Below are 24,643 nucleotides of genomic sequence, written 5' to 3' on the forward strand. Positions count from 1 at the left end.
TGGGCGGCACTGCCCGCCCCGCCCCGGGACGTGCCACCGCCGCTTCACCGGCGCAGCTCGGCGCCGCGCCCCCCGATCGCTCTTGTGCGGGATCCCCCACGCTGGCCGGGGGATGGCCCGCGGTGCCGGACTCCGGCCTGGCCCTGGCCCCCAGAGCGCAGCGGGAAGCGGTCGTTTGGTCCCAGACATCGGCGTTCGGTCTGATTAGCTTCCGCGGCTGACCGGGGCCGGCGGCGGGTCGTCCCCGGCCGGAGGATGCTGCTGCCGGGAACAGGAGGGGACGTGGAGGCCCCGGGCGTGCCGGAGTCACGGCAGGCCGGAGGCGGGGGTTCCGGCCCCCTTGCTGCCCCCAGCCGCTGGCGCGGCTTTCCCGGGGGTCGAAGCCTCCGCGCCGTAGAGGCTTCGCCCTGTTGCTCTCGGCAGCTCGTGAGGTTTACCGCCGGCCGCTCTCCCACGGGGCCCGGACGTTTCCAGGAATTGCAAGAAAAATCCTGGAGAAAAAGCCGTGTTGTCACCAGAGTGCCGGTCATCTGAGAGAGGGGAAATTCCTTGGAAATGGCCTTATCGCAGACCTCGGAGTTAAAAACCGGGGAAAAAACAGAGAAAATGCTACGCTTTGAATACTTCATTTAAATACGAAATAGGACAACTCACACTCCTCGACAGCCTTCCAGAAAGGAGCAGGAAGACTGTCTTAACTGGGAAGTATAATCTATCTGGGATCAGAAAAGGTGAAAAGAGTATAATCTTAAAATAGCACGTGGAAGGTTTTTTTGTCAAGCTGGAATTAGGGCTGTCCAACTGCTGCAACTACATTTTTTACCTTACTGTGTTTGGACTTTCTGAATGTAGACTCAGCTCTATGTTTCCTACACACGTAGCGTGTGGTTTTGGTTTGCTTGCCATGTTGGGTTTTTTATCTTTCAGTTACTCTTACGTACTCTCAGTTCTTGCTCTGTTCTCACTCAGATTTTTACCTCCAAATGTTATATTTAAGTGCTAATACTGACAACAGTATCTTTGAAGCCAAGAAAAGCTACTCAATTGACTGTGCACCTCCTCAAGTGCACGATATGCACTCCCTGACAGGTTTTTGGTCTCAGCACATTTCTGCATCATTGTATCTTTCTGTACACTGGCCTAAACCTCCTTCCTCACTGTCCGTGCCAGGTCCAAGCAATGGATCACTGAGACTAGTTACAACAAGTTAAGGAACTCATCAGTTGGCCTGAGCAGAGCTTCATCTGGAAACTGGCTCAGTTAGTGCAAAGTCTGAAGCAGAAAGTCCTCAGAGTGTTCCAGGATCCCTGGAAGATTTGGCATAAACAACTTCAGGACCTCATAGTCCACTAGGTATAGCAAGAAAACAGGAGGGGTAAGATTGCTGAACTCCATCCTTCACAGTAAAGCTGCCGTGCCTCCCATTGCCAGGCTTGCATTCCTCCTGGTGTCCCTGCTCTTTCTCTCCATGGAGGGCTGAGTTCCTGCACTCTCTAATGCCTTGCTTGGTAACCAGCTGGCTGCAATAAGGGGCAACCAATTCTGATGCACCAGGGAGGAACCTTATGGCAGAGAGGAATGCATGTTAAAGTTGCAGATCTTTGTCCTAAGAAGTGAAGCAAAGAACTTTAAGTTTTGCCTGGCTTGGCTTTACTGAGCCCTCTTCAGCTTTCTGACCTCTGGTTCAGGTCACTCAGGGGAGGGTTCATTCAGAGCACTCCTACTACGCTTCCAAAGTTCAGTAAAATGTTGTATTACTTGTCATGGCCGAGCAAGGGGCTATGAGGAAGAATGTAAGGCTGTAGGTCTGGTATAACAGCCTTTCTAACTTCTAAACATTTAAATCTGGTACCGTTCAACTCCTTGACATACTGAACTTGAGTGAACATCGAAGTGACACAGATTTTGGAGAATTTTGTAATACTTCAGCATGAGAGGTTCACTGAGTTTTAATCTTTTGATAAGACCCTCCCTACATTGAATAGATTGGCCTCAGTACAAAAAGAAGCTCAGAGAAAGCTGAAAGAATTGGAGTCCTGCTCCAAGCACTGGAGATTTGGCATTTTTATTGGTAGGAAGGAGGTATGTAGGAGGCAAGCAAGAGACTTGTAGTGATTGGAAATAATGTTAAGGGAGATACAGTTTCCATTTAATACCTTTGAAAGTGAAATGTCCTGCATAATGTGCTCCACTATGTCCCAAGATATGTTCAGTATATTGGACTATCCTATACAAAAGCTTATGAGACAGTTCTGAATTCCCTCGTACCCTGCCAGGACTAAGGCAGTCCCAGCACTTGCCCTTTAGATGTTTCCCAAGGAAACCCAGGAACCAAGAGGGTTACACCTGGGTCCTGTGTAAGGACTCGTACCACAGGTATGGTTCCCCTTCACAGCTACCTCTCATTCCTTATTTGAGCCACTCTGCAGTCCTGGCTCAGACCAAGCTCCCTGGCTCATTGCTTGGGTCTTGTGTTGATCAGAAGTATGTGTGTGGTGTAAGTTACCCCATACAGCACCACTCACCGACAGAATCCTGCTTTTACACAGTCATGTTACTGCTGCCTCCTCTGACCCCGAGGCCAGGGGTTGTAAAGAACTCCAGGAGAGCAGCAGAGCCCTCTTAAAGCCTGCGTACAGATGTCATGTGCTGAGTGATGCTCGGGTAGGAACCACCTCTTGAACATCCCCAGGACACTCTGTGGTCAGTGATGTTGCTACAGGCAGCAGGAAACACTCCAGAATCATTGTTACTGTGATAAGTGGCTTGTTCTGCATCATATTTTGGAGCTCATTACTACATATTTCTAGATGTTCACAGCTAATTTCCTATTAATTTTGAAAGAAGAAAGAAAAAAATAAAAGCAGGTGAGGTTTTGCTGCTTTATGAAGAAGCAAATATGAGTTATTCCCTGTATGCCTGTGACAATGCAGATGCAGACAGTGCCAGGGCTATGTATTGAATGCAAAGCACCAGCTGCCTGAAAAGTGGGATTAGGGAAGATCATTCTGCAGCATGTTCACTGTAATTACCAAAGAAATGCAATTTATGACGAATTTTTGGAGGATGTTTGGCTGGGGCTCACCTGGTAGATTTGCAGGCATCCTCCAGCCTGACAGGGCTCAGGACTTACTGCTTCAGACTTTGCACTAACTGACTAACTGACCAATTTCCAGATGAAGCTCTGGTCAGAGCAGAAATCTGATATAAGGGTGTTTTCAGCCATTCCCAAATGGTTACTCTTTCTTTGTGGCACTTTAATGGACTCCAGGTTGTAGTCACCTCCCCCTTTTCTCTCCTGATGCTTCTAATTTCAGATAAATGTTTGAGATTAGAAGTGGCTCTGGGTATGAAATGTGACCCTTCACCTCCGTGCAACTTTGTGATTATGCCATACCATTAACAACCAGAATCACTTCTAATCCCACAATTTGGAAATGTTCAGATCAAATTACATTGGTGTCTTTTTAACAGGAACAACGTTTCTTTAAGGGAAGTGTCACTTCCAGATGCAAAAAAGGAAACAGCTGCCTGCTTCAGACATCAAATAGGAGCTACACCCATCCAGAAATGAGACCAATTTTGGACTATGAAACTCAAAATGTGTCTTTCAAATTGGAATGGCTGCTCTGCCTGAGCAGGGGGATAGTCACTGCAGTTAACAAAGGCATCTTAATTGCTTCTTCTCCTCCAGAAAAAAGTATTAATTAGTGGAAGAATGGGATATCTTCATTATGTGTGAGATAGTTGCAGAGCTTTGGATCTCTCCCTATTTTAAAGACTAAGAAGTACTTGAATATCATAGATATTTGTTGCACCCTATTTTAGACGAAAGCGTGTCAGCTTTCAGAAAATCTTGCCCTTAAGTCCTTACACCTCTCCATGTATATTTACAGCAAAAGGAATTTGAAAAGGTTGGGAACTGTATATCCTGAACACTGTAGCTCTATAAATATGATGGCAATGATACTGCCCAATGGAATGAACAACACGTAAAGACATTTTAAAGCATTGTTTTAAACATTATTCACCTGGACATCCTTTATTACTATCTCTACATCTCACTGAACAGTTACGGTGTTGGGTGGACTTACGAATCCACATGCATAAGCAAGGGGATGTCTCTCCATCATTAAAATTCTCATTTTCATCCCTTCTCTCACGCTGCTGATATGGTAAACACAAGCAAGTGTAATCTTCTATGAAAGTGTCTTTCCTTGAAAGGATCTTTTTCCTTTTTAAGACAAGCAAACCAGACATTTTTGTGGGTGCTGGGGGTAGAAGTGGAGACTTAAGCTTAACATATAGGATAAATATAGAAGAAGTAGAGAAAAGAGAAAGTATCTGGCGTGTGGTTACAACTTAGGCTAAATAAATTCCAGTGGTTACTCAAACTAAAAGTTTTGGGGTTTGTTTTTTTTTTTGGTGGGTTGTTTTGTTTTGTTTTTATGATAGCAAACTAAACAGACTGTCATCGAATCTGAGAGCGCCTTTGATGCAGAGGCCGTGCTGAGACTGAAGAGGAAACCCATAAATGAAATAAAGTCTCTGGGAAATTGTGTGTTGTGAAATGTACGATAATTTCGGTTCCTTGGCTGCAGCCATCTCTCCTGACCAGCTGAGTTTGCAGCACTGACCGCGAGGTTCCAAGTCAACTTTTTTCTCTTTTTGCCAGAAGAAATGGCTTTCAGGGGCAGCAGGATGCTGTGCTTTGTCTGACCAACGGCGCCCCGATTGTGACACTGCCTGGACGCTCCTGAGGCACTGAGAAGGCGCCAGGATGCGCCCCGCTCCCCTGTGAAATGCGGGGTTCGCCAGGGCTGCTATTTGGCCCAGAAGAACCTTCCCAGTACGCGCAGGGATTTTCGGTATCACTGCTCAGGAGAGAGACAGGGATCCACCAGCCCAAGGGATTTCTGGCCACCAGCGCTGCCTGGGGATGCCCGGGCCGGCCGGCCCTCGGTTCGGGGTCCCTGCCTGCGCTGCCGGGCAGGATCCCGGTTCAACGAGAAAATGTTTTATTTCCCTGGAGGAGGTGACTGATGCCGACATTGGAAACCCAAGGGACAACACAAGCGCAGTTAGGCACAGCGGGACGCGTGACTGCTCCCCCTCCCACTCCCCGCGGAGCTGCGAGACGACGGCGGCTCCGGAGCCGCCCCCACCCCGGCCCAGCGGGCAGGGCCGGGGGTCGCCCCCGCCCAGTGCCGGGGGAGCAGCCCGAGCCGCCCACCGTATGCCCTGTCCAAGGGCCGCTGCTGCCGCCAGCCCGCCCTCGCGCCCAGGAAACCGCACCCGCCGCGGGCGGACCGCTCCGCCCCGGCCTCAGAGCCGCCTGCCCGTCCCGCCGCGGGCCGGCTCCGCCAGGCCGGGACTCGCCCGCAACAGCTCGCTTCCGCAGCCGCCGGGCCGGGGCGGGCCCGCAGCAGGACGGCCCCGGGCCGACTCCGCCCCGACCGTGCGGGGCTGGCACGGCAGCGGAAGATGGCGGCGGCGGGTGGGGGAGGCGCTGCGGTGTCGGTGCTGGCGCCCAGCGGGCGGCGGGTCACGGTGCGGGTGGGGCCCGGCACGGTCCTGCTCCAGGTGGGTCCGCGGCGGGGTGGGGGGTGAGGGGAAGATGGTGGCAGGGCCGCGGGCTGGCTGTGACGCCTCTCTTCTTTCCGCAGGTCCTCGAGGAGGTCTGCAGGAAGCAGGGTGGCAGCCCCGGCGAGTACGGCCTGAAGTGAGTGCCGCCGTGGGGCCGGGGCCGGGCCCCGGTCCGGCTGCCTGCGGCCGTGGGAGAGGCCCCGCCCGCGGCCGCTCTCCGTGCCGGGCCTGGCGCTGCCGGAGCCCGCGCTCCGCCCGCGGGGTGTCCAGGGCCTGGCGGAGTCCGCAGCGGGCGGTGGGGGTGGGTGCGAGGGGTCGGGGCACACACTAAACTCTGTTCAGGTCGGTTCCTCCCGGTGTCCCTATGCCACGTTCCTTTCGCTGCTGGGACAGACGGCGAGGCCCCATGTCGCTGCCATGGGACACCTCATCCAGGTCACAGACCGGCAACGCCTGTCTCCCCTCTTACCTGGGGGTCTGACCCTCTGCTTTTATGGTGTCTTAATTGAGAGGTCATTTATTTGTCATTTGTCTGAATAGCACTAAAAAAGGAGAGTACTTTGGTATTTCACTAGGCTCGGTTATGTAGTCGGTTGCTGTTTATCTCTTTAAAACATTTAAAGGAAGAACATAGATTTGGATATCTTCTCTGTAACCTCTACAAACTGCAGCTGTTCTGGTGTGCAGAAGAGCTTTTGTTGATGGTGCTTTTATATTTACCAATTGTTCATTATTGAATCATTTTTTATGGCTTCTAGTCAGTCTCCTGGGAATTCTCTTGCACAATACCTGAACTTTGTATTGCTCATAGGCTCTGTTCCCCTTCAGGTTTCAGAGGAATGTTTTGGACCTGTCCTTGCAGTGGAGATTTGCTAGGCTGCCCAACAATGCCAAACTGGAGATGGTGCCAGTCACTAACAGAGCAGGAGTTGGAACCACGGTATGTTCATTTATGCAATGTGACCTGATCTGTTCATTTATCAGTTGTGCTGATATGATCCCATCAGATCTAATGAGCAAGGGCACAGGTTGGTGTGGCCATGCTTGTGTCAGAGACCTGCCGAAGACTGGTTGAAGTGCAGTGGAAAATGGTAATTAAGTACCTGAAAGTCTTTGCTTAGAGTCTGCATGAGCATGGGGTACCAGCTGTGCTGGAGGACGGGATGGTTTGGGGAACTGAAAAACTAGTAGTCATGGATAGCTAAGAAGTTAAACATCAGTGATTACTAACTCAGTTCCCTTTCCTAACTTCTGTTTCAGTTGCTGTTGTCCAGCTCTGGATTTTGACTAAATCTCAGACTCTTACAGAATCTTCTTTTACTGCTTTCCTAGCATTGGTGTTCGTGGCGTGTTTACACAGCTTTAGAGCCTTTCATTACATGTTCTGAGTTCAGCAGTGGCCAAATGTCCCTATTTAGTATCATTTGCAAAGGGCTTATGGATGCTGTTTTCTCTAGAAATTATGGCCATGTTTAGGAGTGTAAAAATCTTCTGTACGTATCCCTGTGGCTGGAGGCATAACTTTTCAAGCGATGCATAGATGTTATTGAGTGTGAACTTTTCATGTTGTAAAAATGATGTGTGGTCTTACTTAAGTAGCCTGGGAATGAAAACTTGTCTATCACTAACAGTCATCTTGCTATTTATTAACTTCCTCATAGGGAGTTTCTCAAGTTCCATCGAAGTTGCAGGTCTGTTGGTGCTGATCTCTTAATGTCTGTCAGCCAAGCAGTGTTAGAGGTGTTTGTTATAGGCAGTTGCTTTAACTGGCACAGAGAGAAACTGCTAAGTTGAAAAGTGAACTTTGTGGTGTGAGAAGGCTTTGGAATCTCTGCTCTAGTTCACTGTGTAACGTAGTTTTGGGGGTTGCTGATGTTCATATTTTTCTCTGTAAAACCCCTCTGTTCTTTGTTTTGGCACTAATGCCTTTTTTTCTAACTTTGGGGTAGAAAGACATTTGTGCTTCAAATGACATCTTTACTTAAAAAAATACCACAAACCAGTAGCATCTGCTTAAAATTTTCAGTGAAATGTTGTGGTGGAATGGAGTTTGTCTTCCAGAGAAGAGTGTTTCTCTTGAAATGGTGCAGTGACGACTATCTGACATTTGCATCCAGTTTGGGAGGTACTGAAGGAAAACAGTGATTTTTATTTGTTTTCCCTGAAGTTACATTATGAGAAAGGGCAAGAAGGACTGTGCACTGTAGGAGAGGGGTTATAGTGTGGAATAGTTACTTTAGATCACAAAAGAGAAGAGCTAGTAGAAGCGTAAGTTGTTACTATTCAGTTGCAGTTCAGCAGAACAATCTACAGAAGTGAGGCTTCCCTAGGAGTGCTGGCTGCTGTGTCATGGAGGTGAGAAGATGCAGCAAATGCACACGTGAAAAGCAGAGTCTAAACAGAATCCCTGCCCCACAAACTTGAGCAGATTTAAAAAGAATTCCCTGCGACAGGGAGTATGTGTTAAAAAATAGGGAATTTTATAACAGCTAGGTGACTGTGACTGGGGTGTAGTGGCAGTGGTGATGCACTCAGTCATGCTGGCTGGGTGCAGTAATGTTGGGATGAATTTGATTCTGTGTCTTTTGTTATTGTATGTTCTATTAAGATTATGTTTGTAGAAGTAGGTGTGCTTTCCTGTAGTGACAGCAGTTACCCTAGAGACAGAATACAGGTTTTGATAAATCATGAGTTCGTTCAGCAAATCTGATGTTTTAAAAATAGAAAGCTTTTGGATTTGCCTTTGCATGTGGAAAACATTGTTTCCTGTAAGACAGTTCTTTAGTGAAAAATTGAACAAATTCCCTTTGTGATGGCAGGTGATGCAGGAGCACTATCAGTACAGCTCTGGTGTTAAAGTTGTCAGCCTCTTGTTTAAATATTTGTAAACTTAGACAATAATTTGCACTGGTCGCTATTATTTTATGTAGCCCCTGGGGTTTTCAAAGAGACTTTTCTAATGGACTGAATAAGACTTTCGTGACATGTTTAGCTTTGAACTGTTGCCCAAAACCTGATGCAACTGGTAGTCTGAATTTCTGGGCTGGTTTCTTACAGAATGGTGATGTCAGCTGTCATCGCTCTGCTGTAGCTGAGAATAATCTAAGGCTTGTCTTCCGTGTAGGAGAAACCATGAGGTTGTGTTAATGGTGGGATGAAACGACATTGTACTGTCGGCTCATTGTTAATTATGCCACTGTTTCCTTTATGTAGAAAAATTCCTGTCTCCAGCAGATCAGCATTTGCAGTCCTGTGAGGACTGGTGGGAGCCAGGGCAGATGACAAACATATTCCTCCATGCAAATCACAGTAGATTGCTGGAATGTGTCTCTATCCCATCTCTCTGTAGCCCCTGCCCTCATGCTTGCACACACATCTTACACTCAGTGAGAGGCTACACTGAGAGTGTTAGGGACACATGAAAACACAGAATGAAAGAAAGTGGCTTTGGCTGTCTTGGGCTAATGTCCTTCTCAGGCTTTGGAATAAGGCCAGTTTTTGTGGACTTCTGAAAACTAAAGTTGACTGGAGAAACCAGGTTCTATCTAGTGGCTACAGGATTTTCTATGATTTTTCTTTAGACACGTGAGCTAATTGGGAAAACATTCTGAAAAAGGCAGAATATTCTCTAGAAGGTAAAGATAACACTTAAAGTGCTCTGCCATTCTCTATTGCTTGGTCAGCTGCTAGACTTTTCCCTTGGGACAATCAGGAGTTTGAAGGATCAACCCCAGCATGTGTTCACTTTAGAAATGCCTCGGATTTTTTTCCTTTTTTTTGGGTGGGGGGGAGAGGTCGGGAAGCAATTCTCTGAAGTTTATGTGGCACCTGCTAATGAATGTGGGTATTCGCATTCCAGGTTGGAAAAGACCTGTTAAAATCAGCAGCTGGCTGGCCCTTGCATTTTTCTGCAGGTGTTCAAGAATTTGATAATTTAACATCCAGAATTATCGTTGAGATTTTTTGCTACTTCACTCTTAAATTGTATGTCAAAATTTGGTGGTTAGGAAGCATTAGTGAGTTGCAAATTACAAATGTCATTTCTTTGGACTTGTAACGGTTATTTAGGCCTTCAGTAATGCAGGGATAGATGGGGACTGTGTTCATTGTTTTTGTGTGTGGATGTGCAAGTAAACTGTTTTGTCCCAGGGAAGTTGTTCTGGAAAGGGATGCTGAAGTGGACAAAGCTCTGTGTTGGTGTTTTAGATGGTGCAGCTGCATCAGTCATGTCTGGGTTATTGGAATTTGTTTTATGTAGCTGTGAAGACCCTTACTGTAAAGTTTTGTCTGGTATAAAACAGAACACCTCCGTTGCTCATGATGACACATTATGTGGGATGTTTGCATTGGCTTTTCTCTGAATATGTTCCAGTTCAAGATGTGGCAGGGGAGAGGGACCCATGAAAGCTGATTAGTATTCCAGGACGGGCTCTGCCATGCTCAGGAGCTGTTCATCCCAACGAACAGGAATTCAGGCCAGAATGTTTGCATGGATGAACAAGGACCACTGAAATATTTTTAAAAGTTGTGAAGAAAAATAAGTTTTCATTCAATTTTCAGATGAATTCAGTGTGGTGTTCCTATAGGTTCGGATAGCATTACAGCTGGAGGATGGCTCCCGTTTGCAAGACAGCTTCCTCTGCCAACAGACCTTGTGGGAACTTCTCAACCATTTTGCAAAGATCAGGTGAGCAATGCAGTGAGAAAATACTTGTTTGGATGGATCACTGCATGGCACTAATTGTTACGGTGACCCAGCTAAATCCTTCAGATTTGTAGAATTTGCGTTTATTTGACTGGGATTTCTCCTTTATAACAGAGATGTTTGCATTTTCCTTGCTCTTTCAGATTTCTTTCAGACACTCCATAGTTTCATTACTATTTTTTAATCTGGGAGTAGCACTCCTGATTCAGGGCATAAACTGGTAACAAACTCCTAAAGCTGTGAAGATACTGGGATATGTTGCACCACCTTCCTTTCACACAAACCTGTTTGAAGTCAAGTTACTGCCAGAGGTGAGGTGTTAGCCTGGATGATCTTGATCCCCAGTATTTCTGTGCTGCCATTCCCTGTAGTGTAGTGGGTTCTTATGGGTCGCTGTTGCTTTTGAGGCTTGCTGTTGTGCATGTTCTTCAAGGAAATCTGGAGCTCTCAGCAGGTTAACGTGGACTCTTCAAAAGACTGATTAGATCCTGTTTAAATGGAAGAATTTCTGGTTCTACATTTATTGAATATGTACATGGGTTAGAAATCTTACTATTTTAGTGCAGTCTACATCGAGTGCTACCTCTTGTCTTTAGTTTTGATTTTAAAAGGCTGTATTGTTTTGAAATGTCAAGCTAATAAACTTTTCTCAAAGAAAGGCACTTCTTTCCTATTTCTCATGGTTTGGAAGAGGAAGCCTTGGAGCTGTGACAACCATTCCGTTTTTAATCATGGACCAGGTCTACAATGTGACATTTATTCCTGAGCGAAGGAACAGTATTCATGTAAATGCTAGCAATGAAAGAATTAGTTTTCTTTTGATCGAGGAAAGAGGTAGGACAAAAACCACAGGTATAATTTTCCTGAGTGTTTTAAGTCCCCTCTTGTCCCTTGGTACACCCTGTGTGCCCTCTGTGAGGAGAGGAGTGCCTGTTGCAGTTTGGGGACTGGTAGACTGGTGGGGGGGTGGTAATTACTGACAGTGACAAATAACCTGTGTGTGGCTTTCTCACATATTAGTTGATTATTTCTTTGGTTTAAATTTTGAGCTTTTTATATAATTGGTTATGGGGTCATTGTATTACTACTCGTTAATATACATGTTGCTCTTCTTAAGCTTCTAGCTGCTGCAGTGTGCTAAGCATTCATAACTTCAGTTCAGAACACAGCTGCTCTTTTCTGCCCTCTGGGAGCTGAGTTCAGATGTTTGGATGGACTTCGCAAACTTGATTAAGTTCAACAGGCAGCAAAGGTGCTGTGTGTGATTTAGTCACAGGACAAGCTTGGTCTACAGCTATCCATATAGATTTCATGGTCTGAGTTGCTGTTCAGTGTATTTTGATTCAGCTGGCTAACTAGTCAGCTAATTGTTGATGTTTGCTGAATCCTTCCTTGGACTTTCCAACTGGAGATGTTTTCCTGGAATGCTCAGCTGCTCTAAGTGCGTGAGGGGAAGTATTCTAAATCCACTGGAATTTCCCCTGGGTTTCCAGCATCAATCTTGGCTAATTGGGTCTGAAGAAGGTCTGGAAGCTATTGTAGGGCTGCTCCTCCTCTCAGCGTGCGGCAGTCCTTGCACAAGATGTTTACAGGCCCTGTCAGATCACTACATGAAGGAATCTAATCTGCTTGCCGTTCCCCCTCTGAAGAGCAGCACATCAAAGAGAGGACAGTATGTTTGATGTGTGTGCTTGCCTCAGTGGGTGCATGTAATGGATTAGCAGCAGCTGGAGGAGGAGCCTGCTGCTTCCAAGAGTTAGACAAAAATAAGTCTCTGGGGATCTTTGCCTGGAGTCTGTGCTGCAGAGGCTGGTTGAGGGCACAGTGTTGTCTGCCCTATGAGTGTGAAGCCTGCATTTCTATCTCCCACTCTTGCCTGCCTTGCAGCTTCAGCAGCTTTATGGGCTGTTGTCCATAGAGCAATTGCACTTTGGGCACTTAAGAGACATCTTTGATAGCCATTATGATTCAGCAGCTTTATGGGCTGTTGTCCTTAGAGCAATTGCACTTTGGGCACTTAAGAGACATCTTTGATAGTCATTATGATTCTTCACTGCTTCTATGGGGTCATTCATTCGGTTCAGATATTTTCCATACGTTTTTCGAAGATTCTTCGAAGAGTTGCTTGGATTGAAGTGGAAAGCAGTTTTTGGAAAAGTGAGTGAAACTAGATTCTGTAAGTCAAGCTGGCTTCCTCTCCTATTGATCTTTGGTGAGGACGTGTTCCATTGTGCCTCAGATTTTCTTCCCCTAGCTGGTTGTCATCCACCTTTCCTGACAGACAGCAGCTTGAGGTTCAAGCTTTTATTCCCTGGGCTGTTCTGTCTGCCTTTTCTGTGATTCTGTACCGTTTCTCTGTGTCTCATCAGTCCTATGTCTTTTGTGCACCGTTATTGAGGATTCCTTGAGGTATACAGCTAATCTTAATTGGAAGCAAAACCTATTGAAAATAAGGTGGGGATGAGTATCTCTCCTGGATTGTCTGGAGAAGTCTGAGTGCAATAACCTGCTATGGTGTGCTAAGGGCAGTCTCTGGTGGTCTTTTGTTCCAGTTCTCCAGTTGAGAAAAGATTTTTTTTTTTCTGCCTTTCATCATCAGGCATTGATCTTGGGAATTTCCTCAGGTACTGCTGCCAGAGGAACAGTGGAGATTGGAGCCTGGGTCTTATATCACAAGACAATCTTCTTTTGTATGAGAAACTTAATCTCTTGGTTCCTGCAGAGCATTGTGTAGTGCTTTTTGTCCCTGAAAGAGAATAACTAATTGTAGAATCACAGATGGAGGCAGACCTATTCTAGTATTGGTTTGGTTGCTCACCTTGAGTCAGAGAGTTAACTGTATTTCATAATCTGAAGTTTGCATATAGTATTTTGGATGCTCTGGTGTCTGTTGCTTTCTGCACAATGGGATTTGTTGTAGTGGCTGGAAGAAGTGTTCTGAAATAGTGGTCTTACAGTCTTGGTACTATAAACTCCTTGGAATATGTTGCAACTGGTCTGGAAGTAGTTCTCAGCTGCTGACTTTCCTAAAATAGACCTGACCCTCAGGACTGGTTTCATAGCTTGCTCTATTTGGATTTGCTCTACCTCTGGGTTTCATTGTGACTCACCTTGTCCCATACCACTGTGCTTTGCAAGCTTTTAACCATTTGATCAAGATGGCATATAGACTGCTACAATTAAACCAAACAGACCTCTCAGTTCTGGTTTGTCCTTAACAGGTTTGCTCCCTCACATCCTTCAGCTGGAAATCCTTGATGTCCTCTGGCTCTTGAGAATTACTCAAAGATTGAGTATCATAATTTTCCGGTGATCATAATTTTCTCGATCCTGAGTGGCTTCTGGTTTCACTTACTCATTGTGGCTGAGTTTTGAGTCTAAGTGTAAATGTCCTTGATGAATTTTCATGGACTTTAATGGCTATTTCCCTTCATTTTCTACTTCATAGGCTGGTTACCTCCCTCTCAGTTCAGTTTCTTTTGTCACTTACGCTGGGCTAAATATATATGTGTTACAGTATGGTGTAATACTTCGATTGTATATATATTCTTCTAATCAGCTGCTCTAGGAAACATTTTGGACGTAGCAGAAAGACTGAGATAATGTTGACAAAGCTGTTGTTGTTAAGTAGCTGTGAAAATGATGACACTCATTTGAAGGTTAATTGGAACCACTGCATTGAGAGCAGAAGACCTGTTTGGTTATGCAGACTCTGGTCTTCTGCTGGGCAAGCAGGTTGCTAAAGTACAAAGGGTTATTTCCTTGTTACCAGAACAGAAGAATGTTATCCGTGTCCTAAGGTGGTCTTTCCCTGCTGGCTGGGTATATTGCATGCCTGTTTGTGGAGTTCTCAGCTCTTCTAGCAGCAGCAGTCAGTGTGGCCACAGCACAGACAGACCATGTAATGTACAGTCACTTCAGAACCAGACGCTTGATTGACTGAGTGGATTTCAACTGTTACTTAAGGGATCCTTTTCCTACATAAATCCTTGAGATAACTTTGTTTCTGGTAATACTGCATCCAAAATAGAAATGTTTAAATCATGTGATGCTGAAGGCACAATGTTTTAAGTGGTGGGACTCTGTTCATTAAACTCCTTTCCAGGAAAAGTCAGAATGCAGCCAGCATTGATCACTGACATCGTGTTCTTAGAGTTGTATCCTGATCCATGCCCCAGGTACGATGCTCACAAATTTAGGGACAAGATAGAGAATGTACCCTGAATGTACAAGTATAGGTATAAGTGATGTACTAGATAGAAGCAGTCTGAGTTTCTGCTTAAATTTTGTGACACTTGATGAATGCTAAGTTGATCAATGTTTTGCAGATGTATTTAGGAGGAAGTGCGGCTATTACTGCTACTGGGGAATTACAAACAATGCAGAGTAGTGTGAAGTAGAAATACCTTTCCAAAACTTCTAATTTTCAGTGAAAACTACTGGATTTTTTTTTCAGGCTGCCAGGGTCCTGCAGGTTTTGGTTTTTCCTGTGAAGTTCACTGCAGGGACTAAAATCTGGTGGCTGAAGAGACAGCTAAGTGGAAGTGTTCACATAATGCTGTAAGTCAGTCATTTGCAAAGCTCCTTAGATGTTCAATAACGAACACTTGGTGTAGTCAGGCATAAAATGGCAAGCTGACTTTGGGAACTGGCTCCAGAGGCCTCACGTTCCTGGGCTGCCAGGTGGATTTCCTTAGCTGCCTTGCAGAGAGGTGGCTTCTCTTTGACTCACAGGTGATGGGTGATGGTTTCCTGGTGGAGTGAGTGGAAAGCCATTCCCCCCACCAACCCCCCCTGCAACTGGATTGTAGAGAGCAGTAAGATGAAGGAAGTTTACCATGAGGAGGAGTTTCATCTGTTTTGTGTTTGATGAAAAACCGTTACAGTACGGATGGTACATACAGCTCTTTACCAAGGGATATCCTGGTGCAACTGCCAGGACAGGGAGTTTGAGACAGAATGTGCTAAGAAGAGCTACTGGGATGTAGGGAGAAGGATAAATCTCATCCGTTCTCATTGTGTAGATGGGGAGAATCCTGGGCAACATTCTCACCTTTTGTAGTTTTCCAGGCTGAGTTAGGCTGAAATGTCTGAATCTGAAACTTCTGAAAAAATGCTTGTGAGAATTCAGCCAGGTATATCTTTCCAAACCAGCACTGTCTTAGGGTGGGCGGTGTTTTCCTGGTCACCTCTTACCATTGGTAAGCGGTGCTTGGGGTGAGAAGCAAAGTATTCTCCATCTCATGTTTTACCACATTCTTCTCTACCACATTCAGTTTGAGTTTCACTTTGCTGAAAGTGGAGACCAACATGACAGAGTTTCTTCTCATGTTGAATCTAATGCTCTCACTGATTCCAGTGCTTCAGCATAATGTACTGGTTAATTCTGTAAGGCTTTTTACTTTTCTGTAGACATCTGAGGTTTTCATGCTGAAAGTGTCAATCATTTTTTTTTTCCCCTTTTGAAATCACATCATCTTGGCTGGTTGAGAACTGAGACTTGCTGTGATTGTCCTTCCCCTGTCTGTTTTTTGTGTTCGATCAAGCGAATACATAATAAAGCTTCTCTTACTGGAATACCTCAGAATTGCTTATCTAGAGGAAAATGGAAAGAGTAGCATCTTACTGTTTTTTCCCCATCTCAGTGATAAGGGTCCTTCACTTATGTCTTCCTCTGCAGATGGTCTGTTGGGACTTCGCGTCATGGCTCGTATGTATCCTACATCACTGAAGTGCTTAAATATGGGTTGATTTTCACTTTGTCTACAGTGGCAGTCTTTCATTTGGCTTTACTTTGTTCATGGTCTCCAGAATCTGAAAGTCTGTGCTCTTTGTTTTTGTTTGTTTGTTTACTTTCTCTTTTCTTTTTTAAAATGATACTAAGGCAAGTTCTTTGTCCTTAGTTGATCTGCTTTAGAACAGTATTTCATTTTGTTTGTTGCTGTGCTTATGTGAAAAGAAATGGACCTCTCCCCAGTGAAACTTCAGTCTAAACTGTAATGAGGTCTTTAACTTGCATTAAAAAGAGCAAGTATAACTAAGTAATGTTTCAGATTGGGTACTGAGGCACAAAAACAGTGACGAGCTTAAATTTATCTAGTAAGATCAGCTAATTTAATAATTTACTTTACTTATTTCTTTTTTTCTTTTAAACTTTTAGGCTGTGTTTAAGAAAAAGTGAATGCATTGAAGCAAATTGTTTACCTAATGTCTAATAGTGATTCTGTGAACTATGAGGTGGTTATTGCTGGAGAAACATAGGTGACAGTGTTGCCAGCTGATTTCACTTTATACTGTTACTCTGCACTGGTTTTGGAGAGGGTAGGCTGTTCTGCAGATGCTGCAGTGTTTTGCTCTTTCTTGCAGGGAGTTGATGGAACAGCATGGTGAATTGTCTCCAGTCTGTATTTACATGCGAGATGAGGTAAGTCTCCAAAGGCCTCTCAACTGTCTCATGTCCCTAAAACATAAGAAAACTTAGCTATGCTTTCCGACCTGGAAAGTGTTTCTTTTGAACTTTCTTGAGGGGGAAAATAGAAAAATGTTGGTCTTTTCAAAGCATGACGTGTCTGTATGGAAAAAAGCTCTGTTGGCACATAACTTTGCGCCGCTGAGACCTCTGAGCCCATAAAATGAGCTCAATGACCTATTTGTGCTTTTCTTTCCAACTTCTTTTAAAACTTGAGTCAAAACAGTGTTTTCATTTTAATAAATATTTGCTTTTCTCTGTTTTGATCTTTTGCTATTAATGTTTTGTTAGATATTTTGTATGGGGATATTATGGAATTTGCTCTCCCTAGCTGTCCCCTTTACTTCCCACTGACCTCTGTGGACAGATTGTCTTTATTCTGGAATAGGTCATTGCAGACGGACAGGAGGTGTATGTAAGGAAATCGTCTGTCTTGCAGCTCTGAGATGTTGCCTATTGTTCAACTTCTGACATAAAAGTAGCTTTGCTGTAGTTGGATCCCATTTGGATGTGTGTATGAGATGGAAATATATACAGGTCATCTTCCATTGAGATGTTCTAATAAGCTGTGAATTTGGTAAAACAGTACAGGTTGAAACAGATGGATTCAGGTCTGATTTCCAGCTGCAGGAGTGTGTTTTCACCTGTTTCTTGTATTGTGTGGTGTTTCTTTGGATACAGGCTTCTTTCTGTCAAGAGCTTTACATGCTCTCCTGGGGAATCAGAGGCCATAATTACTCTCCTCTGATTTTGTTGCAGATATCAGGAAAAGATGCCCTGGAGAAGACAACACTGAAATCACTTGGCCTGACTGGAGGCAATGCCATTGTCAGGTTGGGAGAAGCAAAGCTCGGTTTCTTTATTTTTCCTTTCCACTCTGTTGCTGAATTTATTTTCTTTCAAGTACCAAAAGAGGAAGGGATAAAAAAAGAAAGTCACAAAAGAAGATTCCAAACGAAAACATTGCGGCACTCAGAAATTATTGCATTTGCCTGTTTATCTCAAACTGCTGCCCAGATGTGCTTCTCACAGCAGCAGATGCTGGCACTGACCAGTCACGTGCAGATTAAAAGAGCTTGTTTGTTTGTTTCTTTTTTTTTCTTCCTCATTTGAGTGGAACAGACAATTCAAAGTTAAAAGTCTCTCTGAGAGGGCCATCAGCTACCACTTCGTTCTTCCCTGCTCTGGATCTCAGGCACTTAACTTCCAGCCCCTGCAGGCCCTGCTGGCTGTTGGGGGATGAGCTGGGGTCAGAGACAACCTTTCTGTGATCTCCTGGCCAGCTCCTTGCAGTATATACAGGAGGCAGGAGTGATTAGAAGCTATGCTTTACAACTGACTGCTGTTTTTCTCTGGAAGGCAGTTTTCTTCTAGAGGAGCGGGTCCCTGTTCTGTTATTTTGCACAACCCCCTGATCCTCTACCCCACACTTCACAGCAACTGGACCTTGTTCTCTGTAGGCATCTGGAAGAAGAAAGTTGTTAAATCAGGGTGTATTTAAGTCAGCTGTTGTCTTTGTGTTGTGGACACACTAAGAACAGGGAGGACAGTACTTTTAGGATTATGATTTTATTTTTATTCCTTTTGGTGTCTTTAAGAGTTGTCATGAAGAAATGCAGTTCATCTGGTGGAGAGGAAGCTGTGGGTGCCACGGTACCTTGTAATGAGCCAACAGTGAGGCGAGGCTCTATGGAGGAAGCAGTGGATGTGCCCCTACCTCAAGCACACACATTTCCAAAGGACTTGGACCACAGGGATGTGGCCATATCTTTAAACAGCTGCACACACAAGCAAGACTCGATCAAAGAATCTCATGCTAGCTTCGAGGAGCTATGGCTTTCCCCAGAGCCTGAGCCTACCCCATTTGCCCCTTTTTTTGGAGATGGAGAGCATCCGGGGCACTCTCCTGTAGCTGTACCGTCTTCAAAGCTGCCAACAGCTTTTTCCAGCCCTGGAGGCCCTTCTAAGCCAAAGAAGTCTAAGAACAGCCAAGAACTGCAAAAGGAGCAAGAACAGGTAAGGGAAAATGTGTTTGCAATTTGGGCAACAAGGGCTTTTTTTTTATCCTGCCTTGCCTGAGGCTGCGCTCCCATGAGGAAAAAGATGTTTCCAGATTTAGGACTTTTTCCCCTTGTTACAGGATTAGGTGCCTTGATGACATACAGTTCTGCCTGAGTTCAAAAAGGAAGTAGGAAATATAAAGGATGTGAGTTGAAGAATTTGCTGTCCAAAGGCAAGCAAAACTTTGAATCTTTAGGTATCTTGATGAATAGTTCAAATAGAGGCAACACAGCTGCATTAAATCACAGTCCAGAAGATCCTACACCTCAGTCTCTCAAGATTTCAGGAACAAATGCCCACTTTGTTACCTGAGCCCTGTGACTTAATTTTCTTAGTATTGCAGATGAAGCAGAAACATTCCATCCTTTTCCTTCTGTATTTCTGCTTGCTTATAGAAGTGTTTTCTGTCTTAATCTAAAATATCCTGCTTCTTAAATAGTCTGCCTCTCTCTTAACTATTTTCTAGAAAGATAAATTGCACATCTCACCATTGCTGGTGTCTCTGAAGTAAAACCGTTTGTTAAAATTAAAAGAGCTTGAGCCATGTTGAGATTCCAGAACTGATGGCTGAAGAGTGCTGTGATGCCATCCCAGAGTGACCTGGGAATGATGTGAAATGTGCTTTCTGTAGGGCAGCTGTATGAAATTGAATGCCTTCAGGAAGGTTGGGTATGTCTGGCAAGTAGCCTAGCATGAAGTACAGGAGCCATTCAGTTAATAACTTACTCCTTGTTATTATGCACTGAGAGTTTCCCATTCTGGATTATCAGTGAGCAGCTCTTTTCTTGCTTCTTTGGCTCATCACTGCGGCTGGCTTTCATGTTCAGAGATCCCCTTTGTTGTTTCTGACTCTTTGGTACCTCCTAGAGTTGGACGTTTGAATCTCCTCTGGTCTGATCCAGCCAGGATTGAACAGTAGGAGGCTATAAGTAGAAAGGATGCCTGGGGAGCTTCAAAGGGAGCAGCTTAGTCCAGGAGGAATTTAGCAAGACGGTGGATGCTTTCATGGTGATGTAGAGACTCTACCTTAGTTGACTTCTTTGTGGTTGCAGTCTATTTTTGATGAGTTCTGAATTGTTTAGGAACAGAAGCCAGACCCTGGAAGGACTCTGGAGCAGTTATGAACTGCACAAGTAGCAGAAAGAGGCCATGCCAACCTGCAGTGGTGAATATTTCAGTGTATTAGAAACACGTTTGGGTCTGTCTCATCAGTGTTATTTAACCTTTTGGAGCAGACCCTGAGCATGGAGAATTAAACAGTAGGCTGGGTGATTTGTCCAGTCTCATGTGTTGCTTGCTTCAGTTGCCCTCTCATGTATGAGGGATTTGGAAAGGAGGAGTTTCCACTGTGTCTGGCTAGGGAGGAGAAGTGCAAGGGTTTGTGGTAGTATCCTTCACCAGTCTTGCTGCCCACACTTCTCTGTGCACTGGTGGGAGAGGCAGAACTCCATCATTTCACTGACTTCACAGCCTGATGTGGAGCTGTGCTTTTTGGGCATGGGCTGAGTGGTGGTGACTGAAAGATTCACATGAACCAATGTCTTTCTCAGAATCACAGTCCAGTTCAAACCACTTCTGGAGCCAGCCGCCCTTCCTGTCTGAGAGCAGCTTTTGAAGCAGCTGCAGATTCTGTTGGGGGAGTTGTGTCCTTGTGTTAAACAGCATGTGATTTTGACGGCTGCTTTCAAGCCCTTTGATCTCTGGTACTTTTGCTGCTGATTGATTACATTTTGTTCCCTCCTCCACTCCTGCCATCTTCCACTCTCCTCCCAGCGGCAACAGCCAAGTAGGGCTAGCCACATGGCATCTGCTTTTTGTCCCTTTTCAGTCCTGAGGAAAAAAAACCCAAAACAAAACAAATTATTTTTAAACATCAAAGGTCCATTTTTGTAAAAGAATCTTCCCATTAATGCTTTGCCTGTGTGTGGTTTTTGAAGCTGAAGAGAGGCTGGATAAAATCTGTGCCAGCATCCCTTCGTTTCTTGGGCTAAAGATGGTTTACAGACAGCTGCAAGCTGACTTTGATGTCAGAATGTTAATTATTAGAAGGTAACTTTAAACCGGATTCACCATGAGATTAGAGCTCCCAGAGGTGGTGGGGAGGAAGTGGGTCTCTGGGGAGAGCTTGCTGCTGTGGAAAGCACAATAGCCACTATTTCACTTAAATCAGAAGAGTTTTCCTCAGCTTACCTGCTTCCTTGGGTCCAGGATGGTGACCACAGAGTGAACTGTATTCTTCCTGACACCTGGCTTTGTCACACAGACTGCACTTATGTAGATGCTGCTGTGAACATACGGCTTCAGCCTCATGGTGAAAAGTGCCTAACATCTCGGCTTTGGTAGAAGAATAGACTTTGAAGAAGGGGGGTGCCAAACCATAGCACAGCATCTTTAGCTCCTGGAAGAAGTAGGACAGAATTATCACAGCTTGCTTTCCTCCAGTTTACATAATGGAAAGTAGAATGTCCATGTGGTGGCCATTTATTGTTACAGGAGATGGTTATCTTTCATCACAGTTGCAGAAAACACCGTCTGTGCAGTGGGCTGGGAAGTGGGTTAGTATTCCTGGAGCCTCTTTTGTAATCATTGTGGGAAGTTAGTTTATGGATTTTGTCTGCGCTTTAGGACTGTTGGAGCCCACAGCAATGAAGAGGAGTGAACACTTAGGACTGGAATATGTGTCTGCCTTGTGCCATCTCGTGGTTCCCAGTGCCTTGGCAGATGCCATTAGCTGTCACCATAATTTGGATGGGGGCTGGCCCTTTCCCTGGGGAATCCCACTGCTGTTGGGATTAACTAAAGTCCTTTTTGGAGCCAATACTAAATGGTAACTTTAGGATTTGCTAATGCAGACTCTTGAATTCTCTCCATTGTATCCCAGCACCCTTCACAACATGCCATAGGATATGCCTCCTCAGTCTTTTGGGTTTGGGTTTTTTCAGAAGACGTCTATTTTCACTTCATATTTAGAATGAAATGAAACTCAAGCCTGTTTGAGGAGATTAAAGTATACCTGGTTCTTGGGGAGGTCTGATTAATTCTCCTCTGGCCTCTGATGTAGATGTGTCCTAACTGGAGCAGCAGCGGGCAGTGGTCGGGATCACGCTGCAGCCTGCTCCTTCCCAGCAGATGGTCCTGGGCACTTGGGGTCCTTCCTGCAGCGCTGGGCACCCCCCACCCCGTCCGGGGCCTGGGGAAAGCTGCAATCAGGCTCCTTTACCCGCTCGTTAGGGCTGACCCCACTCAACTTTCTAAAAGTAGCCAAAGGTCCCACCCACATAACCTCGATCTTTTAATTTCTCAAATTACCCTTTAGTGCCCACAAGTAGGGTGAACATTGCCTTGTAATTTGTGTTGTGCTTTAGACAATTGAGAAGACTCCTGTTCCCAAGTGGCCAGTGCCTGGGGGAGGGGTGAGTGGATGGAGGGAGGATATCTGAGTGTTAATTAGGATTGGAAAGAGTGTTTGAGGGAATGGGGGGAGAAGAAATGGACAGCAGGTTCATTCGAAGAGCCTGTGGCCTTTTTAAGATGGCAGCTGACGAGGAAGAAATGCTGGATTAACTACTGAAATTGTTGTTCCTGTGAGCTTCTTCAGCCACGAGCTGTGTCCTCCCTGCATCTCCTGTAGCCTTCAGTATGCTGTTCTCTATGTTTGCAAGCTTTGTTCCTTTAAACAGTTTTGGAATTTAGAAAGTTTGACTTGTTTGAGAGCCAGGAGGTGTAACTGCCTCTCATGTGCTTGACTCTGGTTGTGGTTTGTATTCATAGGCAGGCACAGCTGCTGCTTTGGGTGCAAGAGAGAGTAGCCAGCATGTAACCTTTCCTGAGGAGGGATCCATTAAGGTCCTGCTGCCTGCAGAGGTGGCAAATGCTCTTGATCTAAGTGGTTGGGGCTCCGGTTTAGGTTTTTTAGGGCATTTTGGGTCTTGGTATTAGCCTGGTTTGTTTTGGTTTTTTCATAACTGCAACAACAGTTCTAGTCTAGGCCCAGTTGTACTGGAAGGTTTGCCGTCATGACGTCCAGCTCTGCGCTCTTGAGGCCAGGGGAGCAGGCAGCCAGGTTCTCTGTGCCCGGATGGGTAGGTGAGAGGGATGTCTGTGTGCAGCTTGGGGTGCCTGCCCTCAGCTCTGGTGTGTAGGGAAAGTTGCCAGTAAATGTATTAAGTGCCTTTATTGCAGCTGATGCCTACAGAGAACTGCTCTCCTGCATCTGTGTGCTCTGGTTGCAGCAAAGGCTGATCTCAGGGTGAAGTACTTCGTAAGTGCAAAACAAAAGGGTTTTGCTGTTTAAGGGATCTTTTTGCATGCCAGAAACCAGGGTAAAATTTTGAAAGGTGTGTAATGAAACCCTGCAGTGGTTTAGTTCGGAGAGCTGAACAGGTCAAAAACTGCCTTACCAAAGCAAAGAATTGCTCTCTGGAGTACAGAGAAATGGAGTGGGCCCTGGCTGGTGACTAGTAACCATTCATTTGCTACTTCTGTAGCAAAAGAATGTGAACTCAAGACATAACACAAGCCAAGAGTGCATGGCAGATGGAAAAACTTCAAAGGGGTCTATAGTCTCTAGAACGAAGGATAGCACCTGTGTAAATTGAGTGCTGCCTGTAGAATGGTAAGGAAATGGTTACATACTGAGGGAGGTTTGGAGTAGAGCAGAGAGAGGTCAGGTAGGGTTTTGGGACTGAAGTAATTTCTGAATACTTGTAACAAGCTTGTAACTAGCTAGAAGCCTGGTTGAACTGCAAAATACCGTAATATTGTAAGTGAAGAGATTCCACAAGCACTCCCTGCAACCGAGTTCCCCCTCTCTTTGGACTGCCAAAGTTACTACCCTGAGTTTCCTGGACTGAGAGTGGAGATGAGCCATCTGCTCACCTGGCAATATAGATTCCTGCTGCTGTTGGTGGGGATTGTGTCCACAGCTGTATCAGCTGTAAAGAATGACAACACTGACAACTTCTGTATCGTTAGTCTGATATTAGTGACAGGAATTGCGCACTAGTGATTGTATTTCAGTTTGCAAATACTGTCCTATTACTCTTTTTCAGGAACCTTATAGGATAAGCAAAGCAATGCATTTAAAACTAATTGAAACTCTTTTTCTTCTGTAGCTTGTAGAGCGTGAGCCCCTTGTGTGTCACCTAGACCTACTGGAACAGCTTCCTGATGGCCCAGAAGAGCTTCCTGATGAATTTTTTGAAGTCACAGTGGATGATGTACGGAAACGTTTGGCACAGCTGCAGAGTGAGAGGCAAGTTCCCTTTCTGCTGTGAGTGAGATTTGCTGTGTTCTGTTGTTGAGCAGAGTGACAGTGATCAAGAGAGCTTGTTGCATTTTTGGCCAGTAAGAGACACCTTATATTTTAAGTAACAGAATTAACCTTTTATTAGACACACACACACACATACACACACGTAGAAATTATAGGAAGCTGACTAACAATGTACTGCACTGTTCAAGTAGCTTGGTTTCAAATATTCATGATTTTACTTTATTGAACTTCAGTTCAATAAAAACCCAGATGAAGATAAACTGGCCTTCCTGTCACAGCAGCATTTTGCTATCTGTATGTTCCTTAAAGAAATGAATTTCATTAATGTATTTAGTTTCAAGTGGGTCAAAGCATTCCTTTAGACATTACAATAACTCTCCAAGACTGTGGAACAGTCTCCTTTATGCTATAGCCAAGTCCAAGTTGAACTTTTTACTTGGAGTTGATTTTTTTTTCCACAGGCCACTGAGTACACAGAAAATGGCCTGAAAATTGCTCTGCTGCTCGTGGGTCTGGAGTATTTAGTGGTGCAAATGTAGAGTCATTT

General features: G+C 45.0%; 1 protein-coding gene across 4 annotated transcripts in view; it reads left to right on the top strand.

Moving 5' to 3' along the window:
• The window catches only part of ASPSCR1 (ASPSCR1 tether for SLC2A4, UBX domain containing), a 46,072-nt gene that overhangs the window by 584 nt on the left and 20,845 nt on the right, over positions 1 to 24,643 (top strand). For 2 of the 4 annotated variants that reach the window (XM_042025688.1, XM_042025689.1), the window contains exons 1-8: positions 5,473 to 5,583; positions 5,667 to 5,722; positions 6,415 to 6,526; positions 10,173 to 10,273; positions 16,658 to 16,715; positions 17,520 to 17,593; positions 18,359 to 18,776; positions 23,936 to 24,075. In XM_042025688.1, the coding sequence (XP_041881622.1) occupies positions 5,485 to 5,583; positions 5,667 to 5,722; positions 6,415 to 6,526; positions 10,173 to 10,273; positions 16,658 to 16,715; positions 17,520 to 17,593; positions 18,359 to 18,776; positions 23,936 to 24,075 (1,058 nt within the window). In that variant the 5' untranslated portion in view covers positions 5,473 to 5,484. Of the gene's footprint in view, positions 1 to 5,472; positions 5,584 to 5,666; positions 5,723 to 6,414; positions 6,527 to 10,172; positions 10,274 to 10,466; positions 10,603 to 16,657; positions 16,716 to 17,519; positions 17,594 to 18,358; positions 18,777 to 23,935; positions 24,076 to 24,643 lie in introns of those variants that run through there. The other 2 variants (XM_042025691.1, XM_042025690.1) reach the window with 2 other exon arrangements.

Source organism: Corvus kubaryi, unplaced genomic scaffold, assembly GCF_017639235.1.
Source record: "Corvus kubaryi isolate FWS band 111438036 unplaced genomic scaffold, C.kubaryi_AGA036_p1.0 37272, whole genome shotgun sequence".
NCBI lineage: Eukaryota > Metazoa > Chordata > Aves > Passeriformes > Corvidae > Corvus > Corvus kubaryi.